The 24,958-nt window shown below is 37.0% G+C and overlaps 1 protein-coding gene across 3 annotated transcripts in view; it reads right to left on the reverse strand.

The window, feature by feature from the left end:
• The window catches only part of UBN2 (ubinuclein 2), a 68,094-nt gene that overhangs the window by 12,501 nt on the left and 30,635 nt on the right, over positions 1-24,958 (reverse strand). For 2 of the 3 annotated variants that reach the window (XM_072762910.1, XM_025982235.2), the window contains exons 7-14: positions 21,572-21,642; positions 15,075-15,204; positions 11,567-11,685; positions 10,982-11,095; positions 10,238-10,381; positions 9,454-9,504; positions 7,228-7,270; positions 1,559-3,109 (exon numbers count right to left, since the gene is read on the reverse strand). In XM_072762910.1, coding sequence (XP_072619011.1) covers positions 1,559-3,109; positions 7,228-7,270; positions 9,454-9,504; positions 10,238-10,381; positions 10,982-11,095; positions 11,567-11,685; positions 15,075-15,204; positions 21,572-21,642 — 2,223 coding nt within the window. The remainder of the gene's footprint in view (positions 1-1,558; positions 3,110-7,227; positions 7,271-9,453; positions 9,505-10,237; positions 10,382-10,981; positions 11,096-11,566; positions 11,686-15,074; positions 15,205-21,571; positions 21,643-24,958) is intronic. The other variant, XM_072762911.1, reaches the window with a different exon arrangement.

Below are 24,958 nucleotides of genomic sequence, written 5' to 3' on the forward strand. Positions count from 1 at the left end.
AGTAATGATTTGGGCTTCACGTGTTTATGAATACAAATGTTTAACTTGTACTGAAGAGCAGAAAACATCTACAAACAGCAAGGTAACCATTCTGTTATTAGATGCTCCTACTCCCCATCCACAGGAAGCAGTACAAAGCAACAGAATTCCACAAATCAACAAAAGTCATGTCTTCAAAAAGCACTTAATAATCTAATGACTAATACATCATAAAATGTTACATATTTTTTCAAAGCTTGTTGTGAAACAGCGTATTATGTGAAACTAACTTTCTTGACAAGAATCCAAAAAAGTAACAGGAAAATATAAACAGTGGTGGGATGACGGGTGATTTTTCTTTTTTGTGAATTTGCCTACAGTGAATATGTATTACTTTTTGGGATGAGGGACAGGGAGGAAGAATATTTAAGAAATCAAACTGATCACGTGAAAGACAAATCTGACAAGTCTCAGAATATAAGGAGAGGCAGAAAAATGAAAATAGTGACAGGCTGTGGAAAGAAAGAGATGAAATAGGAGTGATACAGAGTTCTCAACAAACCTAGGCCAAATGGATCAGAAACGATAATGAAACACATCACAGGACAAAATATTCTTGAACTGAAAAAGCCACCAGGTTATTAGACTGAAAACTGTTACCACGTTCTAGGTACAAAATCAACAAAAATTAAAATTTAAAAATTAAAATTAAATTAAATTTGATACTTTAATTTCAAGGAAAAAGAGAAAATCTTAGGCATTTAGGCAGAAAAAGCACGTACGAGGTAACAAAATACTGGACAGCCTACAACTTCCCTATAATCCTGAATACTAAGCAAAGGTCAGTGGAACAGTATTTATAAGATTGGGAGGGAGACAGTGACCCAAGAAGTCTACACATACTCAAGTGTGACAGCACAGAAATCATCAGGTATGCTCGAGCTACGGTAAAACAGGTTTCAAGTTAGCCTTCTTGAAAAGACTCCTTGAGTGAGGCACTCCTGCTAACTGTGAGATAAATTTAAATTAAGAACTCACAAATGGGGAAACTGTGGTATAAAAGAATACTGACAATAATCTGGTGAAGAGTTCTATATGAACAGCTGTAAAATTCATGCAAAATAAAAAATTTTTTTGAAAAGACAAATGATTACAGGAAAAAAACCCATGAATGTAAAATTTGATTAAGTAAAAAAATCAAGAAGTTGCCAGGAGAAAGGGGGACTAGAGAAGGGGAGAAGAGAGACAAGTGAGAGTCTGTTAAACTTGTAAGTCACTGATTTGTTCTGGACTTTTGACAACATATAGTTTTAAATATGCATTTTACGTGTTTTTCAAAAATTGCGATAGCATGTATGAGTTACTTTACAAAAAAAAAAAAAAAAAAAAATCCACATCCCAACAAAAACCTCATCCACCAAGTATCCCCATTACTATGACATCAGCACCAGGAACATTCCTTGTCTATAAGTTGTAAGAAGCTATTATAAACAAGCTATACATATGGTTATTAAATGGACTCACAGGAAAGATCACACAATCTTACACTTTATCCCTTGAACGTATAGAACATACATACCTGCACACTGGCTGTTACCACTGAAGACCCTGAGGCAGAGGATGGTCTATGTGGAGTAGACAACGGTTTAGTAGCACCCTGTGTTCCACTTCCTGTTCCCCCAGAGAGACTAGTCCTATTCGCTCCGCTTGAGTTAAGGTTGCTACCTCTGCTGGCAGGTACATTCACTGCAATTCCACTCAAGCTATTCTTCCCAACAGTTCCAGTGGATGAGGAATTTGTGAGCTTTGAAGGGGCCTGAAGATTTTTTGTGGATGGAAGGCCTGAAGCGCGATTAGAGGGCAGCAAATTCAAGGTGGGTGACTGTCTGCTGAGGTTTATCCCACTGGGCTGTTTATGGACTGGGTTGTTACTGCTGGAGTGGCTACTCTGGGCTACTAGTGCATTTGGACTGGAAGAGCTTGGGGGTACAGGAGGCTTGGGAGTGGGGTTGGATTTAGAAATAAGTTTAGTTGATACCGAAGGCTTAGCTGACAGAGAGGGCTTGGGGGAGGCAGAAGGCTTAGGTGAGGGCAAGGGTTTAGGAGATGTGGCAGGTTTTGGAGATGCGGCAAGTTTGGGGGATGCAGCCATTGAGAAGGGAGATTTGAAACCCTGCGTGGACATCTGTGACACCATAGCCTTGGCTAAATAGTTACTGGAGGTAGTGGTGCTGGGTACTGTCCTAGAAACCAGGGGGTGGGACCCTTGAGAACCATTTCCAGGTGAGGGAGTAGATAAGGGAAGGCGGTACATAAGTGGCTTATCCGAGTTCTTAATAAGCGGGGATGAACAGGCAAGTTGGGGATTATTACTTAATTTCACCACTGGGTTGGTCTGTGATTTACTAATGGTAGCTTGTAATGGAGACACATAGTTTTGTTGGACAGCTGAATGCTGGTGCACCTTTGTTACTTGTGTTAACGAAGAAGCATCCTGGGCCTCTGGTGTCCCCAGAGCATGAGAGGAGGCAGAAACTTGGGCTTGGGAAGAAGAGGACACGTGGGTCTGTGCAGAGGAAGAAGCATGGATCTGACTCGACCTCTGTAGTCCTTGTTGAAGCAGCCTGGCTGGCAGAGGTTCCAAGGAAACTTTAGGGTTCTGAATTGAAGAACCAGCAATAAGGCCTGAAGAGATGCCAGTATGAGCTAAATCCTGGGGTTTCTTTGGTACTGGCCCTGTGTGACCAGCAATAAGACTTGATGAATGTGCAGTCTGAGGAGAATCTAGTTTTTTAGGAGCAGCCAGCGGCAGTTTACTCATGATGCTTGCTAACTTTTCTTCTCTCAGTCCTGGACGAGGTTTTGCAGTTGGCATACTTATCCTTGAGCCAGCTGGAGGGCCTTTGTTCCCATTGTTGATAACAGCTAAAGCTTCAGAAACAAGATCCAGTGCAGGTGGATGGAAAGAAAGGTCTTCATCTAGGGAGTCATCAAGGCAGATGGTCTCCTGCGCTGTCATAGAGCTGGAGCTGGTAGAGGCCACGGCAGATGTGCTAGAGCTCACGGAAGGACCCCCAACTGAAGCCACCAGGGATGCAGGAGTTTTCTGGTCCTTTTTTGGACTACACTCCTAGCATAAACAGCGTTATAGTGGAACAAATTAAATGATTAATAAATAGTTACTAAGTATTAGTCTTTAAAAGGACTAAGAAAGTCTTGCAGTGATTAAAATTCTATTGGTATCTGTAGACTGAAAAAACCAAAGCAGTTCTGAGGACAGAGCTCCTGACTGAACTGTCCTCATAAGCCAGAGCATCTGATCCATTAAACACAGCTGCTACGCCTTAGTAAGCTCTTCTAAGAAGACTTAAAACCAAGCCAAAAGAGCATTCATATACTAGTTACACTATTGGTGAAACCCTCCTTCACCCCACCCACCTGCATCAGATCTTCAGATACTATTCCAAATCCATCTGTTCAGAGAGTACTTTCTTTTTATTCTCCTTGTACGTAGGAGAAACTCTGCCTTTATCCTAAGACACTACCCTTCTTCTGAGGTATGATTTGCTAGGAACTAATGCTCACTTTCTGGACCCTTGTATTTCTGCCTCTGTATGCCCTGTCCTGTAGCCACCCATACTCAGTACGTAGAGAAAGTGGTACATCAAACTGGGATTCAATCCAAGTATACTTAAATTATGTCTTCTATTCATTATGGTAGAAGTCATCTGTAATTTATTCAACAGGTATTTACTAAATGCCTACTTTGAGCAAGGCACTATACATTAAGAAAACAAGGGTACTGGGAATTAAAATTCTGAATACCTAAGAGAATTTTGTATTTTTTTTTCCAAAAAAATGAAGTTTCTTAAAATTCAAGGAAAAGAGAATTAGTGCACAGTTTAAAATATTCAAAGAGCAAAAGAATTAAAAAATATTTGTTTCAGGGCGCCGGGGATGATAATATATCAGTCGGTTGGACTTCCGACTCTTGGTTTTGGCTCGTCGTGATCTCAGGGTCATTAGATCAGGCCTGTGTGGGGCTCTGTGCTCAGTGTGGAGCCCTCCCTTTCCCTTCCTTCTGCCCCCCTCCTGCTCATGATATCTCTCTCCTGTTTCTCAGATAAATTAAAAAAAAAAAATCTAAAAAAAAAGCAACCATTTTCCTTAAAAGAGAAATATAAGGAATTTGACTCATCAATTTTAAGATTAAGAAGAATTAAAACCATTACATAAAAAGCACTTCAAAGTTTCTTTGATTAGTTTCTTAAAAACAAACTCAAAAAAACCTAACCCCAAAGTCTTGAATTACACATCAATTTTTTTTTAAGATTCTATTTATGTATTCATGAGAGACAGAGAGAGAGAGACAGAGACATAGGCAGAGGGAGAAGCAGGCCCCCTGGAGGGAGCCTGATGCGGGACTCGATCCCAGGACTCTGGGATCATGCCCTGAGCCAAAGGCAGGAGCTCAACTGCTGAGCCACCCAGGCGTCCCGAATTACACATCAATTTATACAGCACTTACCTAAACCTGAGTGGGGAAAGAATAGAGAGGAAGTGTCTTTACCATCACCTTCTAAGGTATTACAGTAAAGTAGCTGTTAAGAAGGCTGTTAAACTCTAACTTCCTCAGCAGTTTTTCTAAGCTGCTATTCTACAAGTCCTGATTGAAAAGCCTGCTGCCTCTCAGAATTCTGTAGTGTAACTGCACTGAGATCAAAACTGTTAAGACAAATGGGTAATACCTATGATACACGTTTGCTTTGACATGCCATCCATCCAATTATCATTAGTGAAAATACCATTTTTATTAAAAAGTACAGAAACTGAGGGTGGGGAAATATATCAGAATAATAACGATAGCATTACCAATATAAATGGATTTTTAATGTAACTTTTTATTTTTTTAAAAGAATAAACTGGTTTCATTTTTATTTACGATTATTTATTTAATATTTTTTTAAAGTAAGCTCTAGGCCCAATGTGGGGCTTGAACTCACAACCCTGAGATCAAGAGTTGCATGCTCTACCAAATGAACCAGCCAAGTACCTGTTAAATAACTTTTTTATTTTAAGTTTTTTTTTTTATTTTATTTATTTATTTATTTATTTTTTTAAAGTTTTATTTTTTATTTAAATAATCTCTACACCTGACATGGGATTTGAACTCACATCCTGAGATCAGGAGTTGCATGCTCTTCTGACTGAACCAGCCAGTTGCCCCTAAATTGATTTTTTCTTATAAAAGTAATGTTAAATATATCCACCGGCATACTATATAAATTTATACCAGGAGAGATGATTTTCCAGGGCATATACTCGAGTTTAAAAAGTAGGTTATCCCATTTATAAAATGTTAATTCAATCTGAACAAATGAATGGCTGTTTGGATAGATGGAAGGACTGATGGCAAAGACAGAGATACAGAAGAAGGGATGGTGAGTGTGTACCAGAAAGGAAGAGCTTTTTTTCCCTGGATACTTCTACTTTTCTCCTTACTTTTCTGCATTTGCATTTTCTACTATACTTTCTTATTGCCTTTATAACTAAAATAGGTATTTGATGGGTGGCAGGATAGGAAAAACACAAATCAGCAATAGTTTTTCCTTTTGGGGAAAACGAAACGGTAATTTAATCACGAAGACACACACAAAAAACAGGTTAATTCCCCTATACCACCCTTGTCACCATTAGAATTCTGATAAATTAATCATATGTTTGAATACACGCATTAAAATTTAATCAACACTTTATGGAGAGAATTAGAAGTTTAAAAATAAAATGTCAAGCAAAGCATGAACTCAACAGATGTGAAGAAATACTGGCTCAGTATTATTTGGATTAGAAGACAAATGAGGTATAGAAGGACTATTTACTCTGTATACAAAGAGCTTCTAATACTAAAAGTTAAGAAGGCTACAGAGTAACAAATATTGACCTTCTGGCAATGACCTCATAAGCAAGGAAATTCATCTATTTAAAGAGATGAAAGCTAGGGTGAAAGTTCAAAACCTAAAGATGTGGGCTTTCTTTACAATTTTACTTTTGAATTATTACAATTTTCACTTGTTATATACTTGTTTTTTTTTTTTTTTTCCCAACTCTGCTTTATCTATTTTGGTATTTTTTATCCCCTTTTCTCCTTTAAATATTAAACAAGTTAGATTCCTTTATTTCTAAACCCAATAAATCCATCACTTGCCCTTCTCAGGGATCTAATTCTGTCAAATGTTTCTGCTGACTCTCACTCATAGTAACTTATTTCCTTATATATTCTGTATTTTCAGATTTTAAGCTCTTGTTTGACATAGTATATATGTGGTAAGCCTTTGAGGCCTGGAATGAAATGGCATTATTCCAGAGAGAATGTGATTTGTCATCTGCCCTGGGTTAATAACTAATCTAATACCTTTAAGTTATTTTCAAAGCTTGAGAATTTCCCAGATCTTGTAGGTAGTATAAATTAAACTCTGAAACCAGGGAAAATTCTCAGGAAGGACTTCTAGAACTCAGGCCAAGACACCCAAGTTTCTTATCTTTCTGCTGATGAGCGGATTTCTTTTCTAGTCCTTTCTTTTACTAAAGATGTTATCCTTTGAAGTTCCCAGGTTTATCCATAGTTTCAGTCTAATTCCTAACCTATATAAGGCTAAGAAAACCCTATCTGCTGTGCTCTGAGAAGATATTTAAAAATAAATCATAAAGCAACTGATGAAAATCAGCAAAGGCACCTAAAGGCAACCAAAGTTTCAATGACAGATTAACACTGGCAGCAGCTTGTTTTGGGCGTTATGGATTTCTCATATACTTGCAATCTCAACTATGCTTTTAAAGGATATTTGTTATATTTGATAGAGCACTTTTAACATATTAGGCTAAATCTTACAATTTAATTCTCTGAAATACAATAGTTCTAGGATTTTTACAAAGTTTAAAAACACTCTTCTTAAAAGTATGGTACCTATCTACCTATGCCAAACACATAGGGCAGCCCAGGTGGCTCAGCAGTTTAGTGCCACCTTCAGCCCAGGGCCTGACCCTGGAGTCCTGGGATCGAGTCCCATGTCAGGCTCCCTGCATGGAGCCTGCTTCTCCTCTGCCTGTGTCTCTGCCTCTCTCTCTCTCTCTCTCTGCCTCTCATGAATAAATAAATAAAATCTTAAAAAAAAAAAAAAAAACAACCACATATATCCTTTGCATCTTAAGAATGTATTTCAACATTCCCCAATCATGACTAATACTTACCTTCACTTTGGGTTTAGGTGCAGGAATCACCTTTTTCTTTGCCCTAAGACAAAAAATGAAAAAGGAGGCCATTTCAGTAGCAGTTAGGTCACTCATTAGGAAATTATAACATAATCTTGTCATTACATGGGTAAATAATTTCTTATGCTATTTGGAAAACTCTATGTAGGAAGGAACTATATGTAAGTGCTCAGTTTATATGTGAATATACAGTAACAGTTCCTTCAATTTCAATCAACTGGAAAGAAAGGCCAAACCATTAGCAAAACATGAACTGTAGATAAAGGTTTTTTTTAAAAATTAAATGCAAATACTCAAAAATTAAAAAAAAAAAAAAAAACCTCAAGGTAGGGTAACATAGCTGCCTAAGGACTCACTTCAAAGAACTGCTAAGAATTTATAATTATTTATAGGAAAATGAACTTCAAGAAACTTTCAGCTCAAATTAAACCATAATTTGGGGAGAAGTTATAAATGGGGCATTATTTTTAAAACAAAAAAAATCTTTATTTTTAAAGAAAATTATTTTAATATAAAAATTCAAATAAATGTCAAAATGACAGAACAAAAAATGCAAAAAAGTTACCACGGAACCTTGGTACCTTTGGGAAGCAGTGTGAAAAAGTTTGAAGACGAAAAAAATCTTACAGGTTCCATAGTAGGAGAAAATACTCAAATGTCTGTTGGATAATTAAAGGGTTAACAAGCTAAAATATCTCACACTGGTTATTTCAACTTCACTATGTTGAAATGTTATCCATTAAATTAAAAAATATCTTGATTAAAACTGTCAATCTTGGGGATCCCTGGGTGGCTCAGCGGTTTGGCGCCTGCCTTTGGCCCAGGGCGCAAACCTGGAGTCCCGGGATCGAGTCCCGCGTCGGGCTCCTAGCATGGAGCCTGCTTCTCTCCTTGCCTGTGTCTCTGCCTCTCTCTCTCTCCCCCTCTATGTCTATCATAAATAAATAAATAAATAAATAAATAAATAAATAAATAAATAAATAAATAAGTAAGTAAGTAAATCTTAAAAAAAAAAAAACTGTCAATCTTCAACTTCATTAAAACAAAAGTAATTTTCAAAGTTTTTTTAATAAAGACTATTGAGGCAAAAGATGTCCAGGCCCACGTATCCCATAGATTTCCACTTTCTGATACAAAATAGAACTTAGTCATAGTAATATAGCTACTAAAAAAAAACTGGGAGAAAGGATCTATATAAACATCTGCTTTAGGTTTAAAGGAATTATTTATATCTGAATTGTAAAACATATGTAATTTTATAACTATGGTTAAGTTAAAGGCCAGAAATGTTATTGACACCAATACATATATTTCCCCCCACCCCAGGATAACTAAACCACCAGCAATAAAAACAGCAAAAACTGAAAACCACAACCAACTCAATACAACTCTGACAATATGCTAACAAAGTGTTCTTTCTAAGAGTTGTAAAAAATTTCCACTGTAATTGTATACAAGCAGAGTTCCGTAATATTGCTAACCAGACCTCTTAGAATACTGAATTACAGTGATCCATAAATTCTCATACCCTGCTAATTTAATATTTTATTAACTATTACCACACTTCTATGCTATAGAGAAACGGCCCCAAGTTGTCGGTAAAAATAAAATTCTAGTCAAGTCATATTCACCCAAACATGCAACCACAAAAACCGCAGCTTTTACTACTGCCTATCAGGTTAAGAGACCTTTCTTCAGTAATCATATCACTAAGGGAATACTCAGCTTTGCAGAAGGGAAGGAAATGAAGAATAAGTTAATTTTGTGGAATAAAACACTCTGTAAGGCAAGGCAAGGCAGGCATATATACGAAACCATCTTGGACTGCACAAAGCTATAGGTTAGCCACACTGATGGTCGTAGAGGGGAAAAGAAGGAGGACACCAAAGAACTGGAGGGAAGGCAGCCCAGGAACAAAGGAAACCATCAGAGCCTTCCTGTTTACATGGCTCCTAACTACCAAATCTCAGGCAGCACAGATTCAGGTTTTTGGAGACTAGCCTGAGAACTTTTTTTTTGTTACTTTTTTAAAGTATTTTACTACCGTAAAATGGGAGATTATCTAAATGTACATTTAAGTACTATTTCACCTAAAAAAAAAAAAAAGTACTATTTCACCTAGCAGTAATAAATAGTACTTTTGTTTATTAAAGCACATAATGTGAGCAAAAATAAATGAAGTAATCTGGATTCTGTTTTACTCACGGAGCAGAAGTAAGATGATTATGTACACTCCGGCTTTCCTTAAAAAGCATTCTGCAAAAGTTAAAAAAACATGATCATTTTTGTGTAACAGATAATGATCGCCACTTTGTTTTAGTTACATGATTTTCAACAGTCTATTACTTATTTATCAAATGAGAGTTATAATGGCACAGAGTAAATTCAATAATCTATTTTGTGGGGATTTTTATGGCACATTTATTTTTTTAAATCTTTAACAGATCAACAGATGTTTTGTTGATTTTAGATGGAACACTTTAAAATGAGAGTTTGAGATAACCAAATTTATTAATTTTAACATTCTTACTTCCTTAAACTTTAAATTGGGCTACTCTTAATTTTTGAGATACCACTCTACATTGACTATTTTCAACAGAAGGTAAGGTTGGGGTGTCTTTTCCTATCTCTCAATTTTGTATTTGGTTCCTTATCTTCCTGATACCCCTGTGAAGTTCCCCTCCCAAAGTTCATAACCATCTTCTCCTCCTCCCATTTCTCTATTAGCGAATTCAGGTGCAAAAAGGAAAAAGTGGCTGGCAAAAAAATATCACTCTTTATATGAATCTCTGTATCTCCAGGTCCATGTGATTGTTTTGTCTTTTCAGTGCTTGAAGTTTTCAAAGCAGAGGTCATCTGAGATGACTGTATAGAATGCTAACCACACTAGGTTCTTAGCAAAATGAATGTCGTGTGTGTATATATATGTATCTTTAATAATAGCAATAATAAGAAAGTAAAGTAAAATCTAGGATGTCATATTTCTTACCTTGCCTGCATCCAGCCCTTAGGCCACAATGGTTTCACCTCTGTCTCCATAAAGGATTTAAGATAATCCTCAGCGGACTGGCTTTTATTTGGCTCTAACTCATAGCATCCCAATTTGATCTCAACAAGGTTACATAACAAAGTTCTAAACAGATTAAAAATATATATTTATATATAAATCTTGACTGCAAAATTGTGGAAAATTAAGCTTGAAACAGATTTTTTTAAAAGCACATAAATCTGACAGCAATAATAAAGAATATTATCTCAAGAATTCAGAAGATGACATGAAGATAAATAATTTCCAATACACATCACTCATTGCACTACAGCCAAATCCCCAGTATGAAACAATTTCCTTTGATACCTTTCATCTAGGCACCAAAGACTGAAAGGATAGTCCTGAGCCAAACCCTCTACTTGGAGTACTGAAATACTGGTAAAAAAGATGACTGATTATACAAGTATATGGAGTACTTCACCTTCTGAAACCAGTATGACTTACACTTAATTATTAGAAGATTAGCTTATAAAAAAATAGGATACGAAAATAAAAGTGAGAGCGCTCTAAGAATATCAGGACCAAATGAATCTTCCTTTGGTCCTGAATGGAATGAATTTTCCTACACACTAATCTTTGGTAGCTTCCAATCTACTCTTCTATTTACTGTATATTCTTTTTATTAGAAACCTTAGTTCTGCATTATCTATTTGGTTAAAAGTGAAGGCTTTGGTTAAATTTTACCTGATGGTGTCATTCCAGTGAAATTTCTTTCTTGGTCCTATGACACGTTTCCCTGGCTTCTCATCATCGTCTTCCTCGGATCCATTTTTTTCTCGTTCTTCATCTGTTTGCAACCTAAAAATGAAAAAGATTTATGAAGCAGAGTTTTAACCCAATAGTGCCAATGATATACTCCAGAGACACTTGTTAAATTGCTTAATTTTATACATAATACTTTGAAATGTGTTATAAAATGGTTTGGTAAATGAGGTCTTCAAACTGTAACATAAGGCCATGAATACTTATCTTTCAGTTTAGGAAATATTTGTGTCCAACTTTATCCAGTCAAATTGGTTGACATGTGAATATCTGACCAGTGCCAGCTCTTGCTCTGATCATACCCATACACTAAATCAAGAGACCTTTTGCTTCTGACACCAAAGCAATTGAATGGAAAGTGCTGTGTCACTTAGAAAATATTCAATTATACCATTTCAGTGGCATATGTGGATTTCTACTTGGTGATGCAGTCTATATAAGACCAATCCTTATGAGCTAAAGATATTTCTCAAATGCAAAGCTGGTGCAAATAAAAGAGGCACGTACTTGGCACACTTAGCTTGACTACGAGCTTGGCAGTCCTCCTGGTATTTAAATAGCTGTTCAGGCATGACGTTGCTAACAGCCAGTTTCAGTTTTTGCAGAGGCTCTCTTAAACGATCATCCTGACAAAAAAAATATACTAAGAGCTTTTTAAAACATATTTACAAAAATTAAAGCAGATCCTCAAAAGATACTGATTATAGATTTGAAATGTAAACATATTCCTTAAAAACATATTTAAATCCAAACATTTCTTCTACCACAATGACTTTTCATAATGCAACTGGATATAAAATTAGGATAACCAAACTTTCCAGGCAGCCAATGAGAATCCCACTTTTTGCTTGTTACCCCAGCATAATTAATAGTGTTTTTTCTTAAAAATTTTTATTTGAGTTTAGTTGACACACAATGTATTCCTTTACATTCTTAAAAATGCCCGTTTGGCCAATACATTATATGGACACTTTAGGATTAAATAAAGAACAAAATCTACATTGTGCAGACCACTACTAGTTGATCCTCATTAGGATAGGGAACCAGTACCGCAAGAGGAGATACTGCTTTGCCAACAATGGAACATGCAATTTGGTTTGGGTGACTACCAACAGGATGTTGGCATCCTGTTCTTTCATTTATTGTTACTAATTGTGACCTACACTGGCAAGCAAAAATGCAAGGTCAAGGCCAAAAAGAAAGAGGAAACTGGAAGACTTACTATTTTCATGCATGCTAATTAGTAAGTATTATTATACATATGACAGTGTTTGCTATAAAAATTCCATTAAAAAATATGAACATTTAGGGATCCCTGGGTGGCGCAGCGGTTTGGCACCTGCCTTTGGCCCAGGGCGCGATCCTGGAGACCCGGGATCGAATCCCACATCAGGCTCCCGGTGCATGGAGCCTGCTTCTCCCTCCGCCTGTGTCTCTGCCTCTCTCTCTCTCTCTGTGACTATCATAAATAAATTTAAAAAATTTAAAAAAAAAATTAAAAAAAATATGAACATTTAGTATCATGGTTCCTAGGTGATCACTTCTTTTTTTTTTTTTTTAAGATTTTATTTATTTATTCATGAGAGACACAGAGAGAGGGGCAGAGACATAGGCAGAAAGAGAAGCAGGCTACCTATGGAGAGCCTGATGCAGGACTTGATCCCAGGACCCCAGGATCATGACCTGAGCCGAAGGCAGACACTCAACCACTGAGCCACCCAGGTATCCCCCAAGGTGATCATTTCTTAATTATGTAGCTGAGACTATCTGTCTGGGAACAACCCAAATATCCATCAACAGTAAAATGAATAAATTAATTTGAATATATTTATAGATTGTACAGCAAATGTACTCTAAAAATGAAGTTCACCACACGTAAAGACAAATAAATCTGAGGTACATAATGTTCAGTGTAAAAAAGCAAGCTGAATGGGGCAACTGGGTGGCTCAGTAGGTGTCTTCGGCTCGGGTGATGATCCCAGGGTCCTAAGATCAAGTCCTGTGTCGGGCTCCATGCTCAGCAAGGAGCCTATTTCTCCCTCTGCCCTTCCCCTCTGCTGGTGTGCATGCTCTCTCTCTCTCAAATAAATAAATAAATACATACATACATATACTTTTATTTTTATTAATTTTTAAAATATTTTGCTTATTCATGAGAGACACAGAAAGAGAGAGGCAGAGACACAGGCAGAGGGAGAAGCAAGCTCAATGCAGGGAGCCTGATGTGGGACTCGATCCCAGGATTCCAGGATCATGCCCTGAGCTGAAGGAAGGTGCTTAACAGCTGAGCCACCCAGGTATCCCCATACATACATTTTTAAAAGTATGCTGCAGAAGAAAAGTATGGCGATAATATCACTCTATTTATTTGAAGCTCAAGAATATACAAAATCCAACAATATAGTATTCAGGGATTATAAATGTACATGATAAAACCATATAAAGAAAAGCAAGGATTAAGATAAATGCCTTCTACAACCAACAGGCATATTAAATAACTTCAAACATCAAATCTGAAATATTCCTTAGAAAATATAATATGCAAAAAGTTCTCCTACCTCTAGATCTTTTTTTATTGGACCATTTCTGTCATCTGAATGTATGGCAGTAAGCTCCAACTGTCAATGTCTGAAGGAGCCAGGCACAGACATAAAATCTGTGACCTCGAGTAAATTTCATTTATTTATTACTCTGCTTTAAACTGAGAAAAAACTCTGAATTTATTTATTATTATTATTATTATTATTTTAGAGAGTGTGTGTATAGGGAGGTGGAAAGGGGGAGAGAGAATCTCAAGCAGGCTCCATGCCTAGCATGTGGCAGACTCTTAATTGTTTTATTAACAGAAGTATAATACCTATAATAAAGAATTCTATGCCTGTCAGATCACATTACTAGTGGTCCAGGGCACCACCTTCAATCCCTCGTTAGAGCCATGGGGGGCCTTGGACAGCCAAGTTGTGCTATGTGGCCAGAAAAATTTTGGTTGACCCAAGATAGTATAATCAGAACCCAAGAGCTTAGACCGAGTTGAGAGGTTCTCAGTCAGTCTGTGTGTGTCGCTTTTCTGTAATATAAAACCTTGAGGATAATCTTATTTTCAGATCCACACAGAAAGATAAAAATGAGACATGGGGAGACAGGTAGAGAGAAACAAGAATTAATCCAAAGGATCAGTTCCTATCCCTTCCTGGCTGTATTTTTACTTCCATGAAATACTTTTATTAATAGAAAAAAGAAGTCCTTTTTTGTCTTAAACTGCATTTAAATTCTTTTCCATTACTTGCAGGTTATAAATATTTTAAAAATATGTAATCAAATAAATTATGGGAAGAGTAATCAGAACAGTGAAGGTACTAAAAACCATTTTACATAAAGTGAAAGAAGGGACATAATAGAAGCTTTCAAAAACACGAAAGCTCTAAAAGTGACAAATGATTAGTTTTATGAGTGGACTCAAAGGTACAATTAGGACCAACAGGGTAGAAAGCATCTGGGTGGAAAGCCCTTGGATTTGTCTCAGTGCCTGGAAGAATTTTTTGGTATTACAATGAAATGTTTCTGACCACTGGAAGCATTCAAAGTTGGACAATTACCAGGAGAATCTAGCAAAACATGGATGATTACACCAAAAAAATCTCTAAGTTTACAAGTAACTCTGTGTTTCTTTCCATTGGTTTGTGCAAGATAGGTGTGAACATATCTGCATAGAATCGTTTTAGTAATAAAAAAACTGAGTTATAAATCTGTCAGATAGTTGTTGAGGGTAAAGTTGTGTCAGCTGTGGACCTAAAGTTAATTTACCAGCCCAAGAATCGACGCCTTAAAAAACATTCTCATCTAGATTTATCAATTGTTGAACAGTAAATTTTTCCAAGAGATCCAATGTGTCTTTAATAACTCCTATAGTTATTCAATACATACAGTAAGACTGAAAAGCAACTAATATGCAAAAGTCCCAAATAGAAACCAGCTATAAGCCTCCAGATATGGATATTATTATTCCTCCTCTTACCTGGACGTTGAGATGTAACTTCTTTAGACGTTTTACCAGTGTTTCTTTGTTGCATGGCACAAAAGCTTCAAGATGGGAGTAGACACCACTACGAATGACAGGGCCTAGTTCCTGTAGCTGTAACTCAATGCTGAACAAAAACAACAAATAAATAGTATAGAATTTCTTTTAAGTGCCAACACAAGCAAGGAAGCAAAGGCTCACTAGAAGAGTGACTCTTCTCTCGTTTTATCATTCTATGATTTCCTAGACAGTATTTTTCAAGGAAAAAAATGTAGAGATAATTTATATAACCATAAATAAACTGGTGAATCATTTTTTTAAAGGTTTTATTTATTCATGAGAGAGAGGGAGAGAGAGGCAGAGACGTAGGCTGAGGGAGAAGCAGTCTTCCCTCAAGGAGCCTAATGCGAAACTTGATCCCGGGACCCTGGGATCACTACCTGAGCCGAAGGCAGACGCTCAACCGCTGAGCCACCCAGGTGTCCCTGTGAATAATTTCTGATGAAGAGGGGCAAAGTCTACATTTAAGCCTACATTTTTGGGTAAAGCACGGGAACCCTATTATTAAACAGAAGCTCATCTCCTTAGAGATATTTCACAGCCTCTCTCCCCCATTGCAATTGCTAAGCTAGAGAGTCACACAGTTTCAATGAATTTAGAATACTTTTTCTTTAGACATGTTGGAAAAAACTGCAGATCTGGAAAAGGTGAAGCCCTTCTGGCTACATATACAGACTGTTTCATCCATCCTTGTCTCCCTTATTGTGCCTGCATTGCACAAACTAGATATTTAATAGTTTGTCCCGTTTATTCCAATTTTTCAGTTGTTTCCATTTGTAAATTAGTTTTTTACAGCAAAAATAAATAAACTGTTAAATAGGTATTTAGCTTAAGAGTCATTAAAAAAAAGTTTGAACAGCTGCCATATTCTCAACCAGACAACTTTACTAATAAATAATTGAGGTTTCTTCCAAGATGGGAACTGCTATTGTAGAACGATAGGAACAGATGTTAATTTGAAGGCCAAGACCAACCTGGGACTCTTGGCAAAAAACCATGTCCAAATCATCACATTCTATTCTAGAGAAGATGCAGAGATTTAACAAATACTTTTCACAATTTAAAGATGAATCCAAAAATTCAATTAACAGCTTTTGGGGAAGAAAAGAAATCCTCGGGATCCCTGGGTGGCGCAGCGGTTTGGCGCCTGCCTTTGGCCCAGGGCGCGATCCTGGAGACCCGGGATCGAATCCCACATCAGGCTCCCGGTGCATGGAGCCTGCTTCTCCCTCCGCCTGTGTTTCTGCCTCTCTCTCTCTCTCTGTGACTATCATAAATAAATAAAAATTAAAAAAAAAAAAGAAATCCTCCCATATGAAATATATCCACCACTTATAAGATACACTGCGATTTCAGGAACAACAAAATGTGGAAAATTATGCTTTTAGCGCTGACAATAAAAATTCTTGGTATTAGAGAAGTGAAACACAATATATAAATGGAAAAAAGTTTAGAATCTATTAGAACCAGAATGTTAAATGCAGAGGATCATATGGGAAACAATCACTATTGTCATGAATTCTGTTTATAAACATTTGGCTAAATAACATATGTGGATCTTTATTAGAAGTCTAGTCTCTAGGTAGGAGACTTTCAAGGCTTGTCCCATTATTAAAAGTTAGTGGAGGGATCCCTGGGTGGCGCAGCGGTTTGGCGCCTGCCTTTGGCCCAGGGCGCGATCCTGGAGACCCGGGATCGAATCCCACATCGGGCTCCCGGTGCATGGAGCCTGCTTCTCCCTCTGCCTGTGTCTCTGCCTCTCTCTCTCTCTCTGTGACTATCATAAATAAATAAAAATTAAAAAAAAAAAAAAAAAAGTTAGTGGAGACTGAAAATAAAATAGAAACTCCAAGTAGTAAGAGATTCCAAATAAAAATAGAGTGACTCAGTGACATACTTATAAAAATCAGTGGTTTCCAAAGAGGGGAGAAACTGAAAAACACAAAGAGCTGACTCCCTGCTCCTAAGCCATTACTAGGTAAAAATTAGAGAAGCATATTAACCCTAAAGGTTATGGATTGGTCTATCACAAATATATACAAATTCCTACCAGAGAACAGTATATTTTAAGCACACATCCCTCACACATTTTTTTTCTAAGAATTCCAATCTTCTAAGGCCTAAGAAGTACCTAAAACACCTGGCAATGAAAAGTTTAAATTTTAGTTATTTTCACATTTCAGAGAAATAAAGCTTCTCCTAAAGCAACAAACTTTCCCTGAGCCTGCCTCCTTCTATCCACCAGGTTCTTTTGCTTCCTTCAGTGAGGTCTAACCCTAAGCAGATATCCATGCATGAAAGTTACAATGGGTAGGTCTCAAACCTCTGATAATAAATTATGAACATGCGATCACTACAGGTTCTAAATGGATAAAAACATACTGGGATCATCCACTGATAATGCAATAGAAGACAAACACTGGGTTTTGTGAGTAAATGAGCTTGAAACCCACTATTGTATTCCTATCTTTACAAGGCTCTTATTTGCCTCTGAAGAAGCCTCCAAGAAACTCAACATAGGAATCCATTAGATGAAACAATGGCCAACTTTATAAACAAGATTCTTCTGGCTCAGGAATACTTAGTCTTACCTGTATTTTCACACAGAATTCTAGAAATAGTCATTTCCCCACCGTTGATATATATGACATATCTTCTTATCCCATCAACTTCCTCTGTTTAGTCTTTTTTTTTTTTTTTTTAAAGTAAGTCCTACATAGACTCAATGTGGGGCTTGACCTGACAACCCAAGTCACAAGGTCTACCAAATGAGCCAACCAGGCATCTTTCTCCCTCTTTTTAAAAAACAGAATAGGGGGATCCCTGGGTGGCGCAGTGGTTTGGCGCTTGCCTTTGGCCCAGGGCGCGATCCTGGAGACCCGGGATCGAGTCCCACGTCAGGCTTCCGGTGCATGGAGCCTGCTTCTATGCCTATGTCTCTGCCTCTCTCTCTCTCTCTGTGACTATCATAAATAAATAAAAATTAAAAAAAAAAAAAAAAAAAAAACAGAATAGGGGCAGCCCGGGTGGCTCAGCGTTTTAGCACCACCTTTGGCCCAGGGCAAGATCCTGGAGATCCAGGATTGAGTCCCATGTCAGGTTCCCCGCATGGAGCCTGCTTCTCCCTCTGCCTGTGTCTGCCTCTCTCTCTCTCTGTCTCATGAATAAATAAATAAAATCTTTTAAAAAATAAAAATAAAAAAACAGAATATAGGGGCGTCTGGGTGGCTGAGTCAGTTAAGTGTCTGTCTGCCTTCAGCCCAGGTCTGATCTTGGGGTCCTGGGATCTAGCCGATGTCAGACTCCCTTCTCAGTGGGGAATCTGCTTCTCCCCTCCAATTCATGAGCTCACTCTCTCAAATAAATAAATAAAATCTTTTTTTAAAAGCCCTAGAATGGGATCCCTGGGTGGCGCAGCGGTTTGGCGCCTGCCTTTGGCCCAGGGCGCGATCCTGGAGACCGGGGATCGAATCCCACGTCGGGCTCCCGGTGCATGGAGCCTGCTTCTCCCTCTGCCTGTGTCTCTGCCTCTCTCTCTCTGTGTGACTATCATAAATAAATAAAAAAATAAAATAAAATAAATAAAAATAAAAAAAATATTTAAAAATAAATAAATAAAAGCCCTAGAATATATATTTCATTCAATCAGTTTGAAAATACTAGTCAAAAAAAGAAGAAGAAGAAGAAGAAGGAGAAGAAGAAGAAGAAGAAGAAGAAGAAGAAGCAGCAGCAGCAAAGTCTACATGAATTCAGGAATCTACTGAAGTTCCTGAATTTTTCCTCAAGTATTCCAGATATCTTACCACTACTGTTCACATAACAGAACCACTGAAAACTAGTAACTGAAGACTTAGGCAGCAATAACCAAAACACAAAATCCACAATATTTTTTACTTATAGCAAAAATTCAAAAGCCTGTTGATGTGTTAATTAATAATATACAAGAGGGATGTAGATCCCTCCTGTCCCTAAACAACTTTAGAGCATTTGTTGAACAGAACTCAGGTTGGAATGGGATCATAGGCAGAGTATCAAGACTTTGTTAGTAGATGTATGCTTGAGGTAAAAGAGGAAATAGGGGAAGAGATCAAGCTGGTATGTTATGTATTTGCTGATCCAAGTCAAATTCAATTAGGCAGAAAGAGAAAGGGCCCCTATTCCAACAAACTCACCCCTCTTTCTACCAAGCATAAGGAAACAGTGGTTGAGGCAGAGCTTGTGTACCCGGATAACTTCATATGAATTTACTACCCAAAATAATCATGTACCATGTACCCTCAGAAGATCAACTCAGTCCAGAGAAATAAGGGATGTTTGTTTAGGAAAAGGAAACAGAGGCCACGGGCATAAAGAAGTGATTAAAATGGAAAAAATTAAACTCTGAATACTATGTCTTATAGAACTGGAGGCACACTCAGCGAAATAAAAAAATAGATGGATTCCAACACAACTGGAGGATTTAAGATAGACATAGGGAGGATTAAGGGAAGTCTGTTGGGGAGGTTCCTGGCTGGCTCAGTTGGAGCAGCATGCAACTCTTGATCTCGGGGTCTTGAGTCCAAGCCCCACATTGGGCATGGAGCCTTCTTTTAAATAAATAAGTAAATAAATAATTTTAAAGATAAAAACATTTTTAAAGGAGGGGAGGGACAACTGCCCAACTCAATCAGTAGAACATGTGACTCTTGATTTCAGGGTCATGAGTTCGACTCCCATGCTGGGTGTTGAGATTACCTAAAAAAAGAGAGAGGGATGCCTGGGTGGCTCAGCAGTTGAGCGTCTGCCTTTGGCTCTGGGTGTGATCCCGGAGTCTGGGATTGAGTTCCACATCAGGCTCCTTGCAGGGAGCCTTCTTCTCCCTATGCCTGTGTCTCTTATGAATAAGTAAAATCTTTAGAAAGAGAGAGAGAAAGAAAAGCCTGTGAGTAATCTGCTGATATTCTGCTTATCTGAGATGTTATGTCCCAAGGATGGTCCTTTGTTTCTCTCAGGAAAGAAAAAGTCAGTCCCTCTTATAGAAGAGTAAAATAAAAAAGCACTGTCTCAGTCACAGAAAAAGGACCCGATCCAGTAAGCTTAGGACTCTTGAGTGGAAAGAAAAAGAAGCCAGTCAGATTCCTGATTAGAGAATCTGGGACAGCTCTGATGAGTAATGGTTACACTGTTTATTGAATCTGGGGTGTAAAAGGAGCTGGCATAGGCAGGAAGCATTTGCCTTGCTTCCAGGCAGACAGAATCAATCTGAAAATCCCTGGCTAAAATAAAGAAGAACAGAAACAAGAAATTTCTCTGTCATCACACCAGTAGTGTACTAGGTTATGTGTTTCCGCAAGACACCAACAAGATTTTTTAAGTACTCTGGAGAAAGAGACTGCACTTAATTAAAACAGTTATCAAGGGGGAGGGGGAAAAACAAACAAACAAAAATAGTTATCAAAGCAAACCAATCCATCATCCTTTGTATCTAATGAGAAACTACCTCCAATGTATATTTACCTCCAGCAACAACAAAAAAAACTCCTCAACCAGGACTCACACACAGTACTGGAAACACTGCTTATTTATTTATACACACACACACACACACACACACACACACACACACACACACACTACTGAACCACCACAGGCAGGCACACATTATGTTCGTGCCAGAGGAGTAAAATCTGCTTTCTCCAGAATTGCTTTTTATACCTAGTTCTGCTTGCAGCCAATTATACACTCCATTTCTACAACCAATGGTCAAAATTTACAAACCAAAAGGTTTATAAGGATAGCTTACTGGACCACAACCTTAAAACCTGCAGCTTCGTCAGTATCAAACTCCAACTAAGAGTGAAAACTGTCACTATTTATTTTCTTTAAAAGATTTTGTTTATTTATTCATGAGAGACACACAGAGAGAGGCAGAGACACAGGCAGAGGGAGAAGCAGGCTCCATGCAGAGAGTCCGATGTGGGACTTGATCCCCAGACTGGGATCACGCCCTGAGCCAAAGGCAGACCCTCAACCGCTGTGCCACAGAGCCATCCCAAAACCGTCACTAATTTAAATACAATCTGTGTTCTGTCTCAGTAGTCAGCCTCCCCTTCCACTCTTCCCTCTGTCTTCTCCACACGGCCCCCTCCTGCCTCACAATGAGAATATTAAACCATACTTTCCATTTGGCTATAAATGTTTGTATGAATTATAATTAACCTTGTTAGATACCAATGGAATTATTCTTCCCAAGTCTGAATGAAAATAGAAGGAAAATTATACCACATTTAATATGAACACTCAGAACTGTTCCAGAAAGACACTTTCATATAAAGTGACAAAAAATACATTTAAATCTAAAATAACATTCAACCTGTAAAGTTGTAACTAACTATATTTTTAAATGAATTCTTAAAGTTTAAATAATCTTTTAATTAAAGAAGATAATTACTTACTCCAGAAGAATATTATTCATATCCTGTGTAAAGAATTTTTTCCTTCCTTCTTCATCAAAAAGTTTGGCAGCCTAGAGAAACATAAGATTGTTGATATCGCTTTCAATAAACACATTATTTGTTTCCGTACCTATTTACTAAAGAATAAACTTCTTCAGAATGAGGGCTATTGTGATTTTTTTCACTTTGTATCTTCTGTACCCAGCTTAGTACCTGGCATGAGTAGGCAATTACACTGTTGAAACAAATTCAGCATATATACCACTATTTCATATTATATCTGTATTTAATTTTTCTTAATCTTCCTAAATTAACAAAATTATACATACAAGACTTTTTAGTGCTTTAGGTATCTTGTGTACTTTGACTATCCATAGGTTTATTAATTATTGCTGTGGTCTCCAAGATAATAGAAAGCAGATGTCTCACTTTCTGAGTGTCTACAGAATATCTGTCTGATATTCTATATGTTATATTCATTACCATGTTTAAACCTTATAACAGCCAATGACACTGGCATGACAGCTCCCATTATACAAACAAAGAACCCAAATCTGTCAGATGTTACATAACATGCCCCCAATCACACTACTACTAAGTGGTGGATCCAGGACTCAGATCACAGGCTTTCTGACTTCAACTGTGCAACACTGCAACCCTGCACAAAGATACTGCAGCCTGTCTAGGTTCTATCTAGTTACTAACAACAAAGAAACAGGTGAAGTTATTATCAAGGGATAAGCAAAAATTAATGCAATGAGCTTAATTTCATCATTTTGTGTGTCACTTCAACCAGGTGACCAGAAACCAAGTATACTAACACACTCTACCATAAGCAAAATCTACTGGGAAAAATCACAAACAATGTAGTTGAGGTCCATGAGATGTAAAATATCAAGAAGCCTGATCTAATAATCTGAGCAAGCCATATGCTGACTCTGTCAACCCACCAAGTTATTTGATCATTTTATAGGCAATAAATAAAAAGAAATTTCTAAGCCATGCCTCGGTATTTCATAGAAAGAATGAAAACTGGGTATATGTAGGGGGCAGAAATATATGAAAGCTATAAGGAAAACTAAACTTCAAGAAGGAGAATCAAAAAAAGTCAAGAGGTTAAATAGTGGGAGAATATTACAAAGTAAGAAAAGAACCACAAGAAGCAACTCCTTATCATACACACATAAGCATTTGAGCCAAAGATGAGTTCTCACCTCCTAAAGAAAAAATACCATCTCATATATCAAAGAAAATATAGAGAAGTCATAGATACCAGTAACTGAAATCAAACGTCTTACTGATGATTTCCTACTAAGGAGTTAGGGAGCAGCTGTATTAACTCTGGTAGGACTACTACAGAGAAGGAGAGAATAGTTTTTGGTATATAAAATAGGACAAAACTTTTACAATATTGTAACACACTTACTACTAACCAATTCGGTTTATGAAGTGAAAATGGCATATAACACAGCATACGGGGAGTGCCTGAGTGCCTGCCTTTAAGTCCTGACTTTGAGTCACGGCTCAGCCCTTTAAAAATTATGTGGCCTTGGGCAAATCATTTAACTTTTGAACTTTAGTTTCCTCATCTATTAAATAGAAGACTACTACCTGGGCAGCCTAGGTGGCTCGGCATTTTAGTGCCACCTTCAGCCCAGGGCGTGATCCTGGAGACCCGGAATCGAGTCCCACATCAGGTTCCCTGCATGGAGCCTGCTTCTCCCTCTGCCTGTGTCTCTGCCTCTCTCTCTCTGTGTGTGTGTGTGTCTCTCATGAATAAATAAATAAGATCTTAAAAAAAAAAAAAAAGAAGAAGAAGAAGAAAAAGAAGAAGAAGACGACGACGACGACGACGACTATCTACCTCAACTGATTGTTGGAGGATTAGAGTATACAGTATGTAAAATACACTAACCCCAATCAGGGCGCTGTCTCCTGAATGGTAAATGCTATATGAAACACAACAGCACTGCACTCAATACACACTACAGATTTCCGCTAAATAAACAAGAGCTGTATTATTAATAATATCTTTAAAAATGTGGATCATATCACTAACACTTTTTAAAACCTAGAATAAAATAAAGGTTTTTAGGGAACCTGGGATAGTAACATGGGATAGTAAAAAGCACATATTTTGGAGTCAAGTGAACCCTTGTGGCTAAATTCTGGCTCTACCACTTACTAGCTGCATGGACCTGACCAAGCTATTTAGCCTACCCCAGGTTTCTTAAACCATAAAAAGAACTAGTACCTATATTTCCTACACAAAATAGCTGAGAATATTAAATTAAAAATCTATTACTGAAACTACAGATTGAATGCTTTTCGAAAAATAAGCACAGAAAATAGCAAAACAATGAAAATGAAAGAGAAGAGTAATGAAACAAGATAAAAAAAATGACTAAGATTATATAATTTTAACAATTGTAAAAAAATAAAATCATCTGTTAAAAGATTCAGATGAGGTCAATTAGGAAATAATATGCTGTAAGAGAAAGTGCTACAATAAAGAAAATCAAAGAGGTTGAAGGTAAATGATGAGAAAACCTGTAGGTACCATGTAAAAATAAAGAGAAAGGAGTCTACAATAAATCAGACAAAGCTAAATTTGGGTAAAAGGCATTAAATATACAAAAAGTCACCTTCAAATGATAACGACTGCAAAGATGTAGCCATCCAGAATTTTATAGGTCAAACATCACAGCATGGAAATAAATAAAGCAAAAATGACAGTAAACACAATTTATAATCTAAGAAATACAATGAGATATTTTAACATACTTCTCTACGTTCTAGACTAATGAAGTACAGTAAAATAAGTAAAAATACAGAGGAACTAAGTCACTACTTCAGAAGAAATGCTAAAGAATAAAAAAACAAAAAATACAGAATTGTTAAAAATAAGATCTGTGGGCCAGTTACTGGAAAAATCAAATAAATCAAATACTCCTCTAATCAGTTATTTATAATTTAGGAAAAGTTACAAGAAATAAATACAATATAAAGATGACTAGTAAATTTTAAAACATGACTTAGAAAAAAAAAGAAAAAAGAAAAAAAACATGACTTAGGTTGGGTTACCATAATCCCAGGAGAAAGCAGAGAGCTGTAGAATAGTCCATTACCATTCCATTAGTTATTTTTTATAATAGTATAATATTTGCAATTGCATGGATTAAAATCCAGAAAAATAAGTAGTTTAATAATGGTTATCTTTGTTGGGGATGGGGAATGTCAGCTTATGGGGGATCTTTCCCTATGTATGATAATACATTTTGTATTGTGCATTTTACTTTTACAGTTAGGGAAAAAATGAGAACTAAAATATAGCATGGGTTCAAATAAACACACTAAATAAACACACTCAAGAAGGGCATTTTAAGC

This window comes from Vulpes vulpes, chromosome 7 (assembly GCF_048418805.1).
Source record: "Vulpes vulpes isolate BD-2025 chromosome 7, VulVul3, whole genome shotgun sequence".
Taxonomy (NCBI): Eukaryota; Metazoa; Chordata; class Mammalia; order Carnivora; family Canidae; genus Vulpes; species Vulpes vulpes.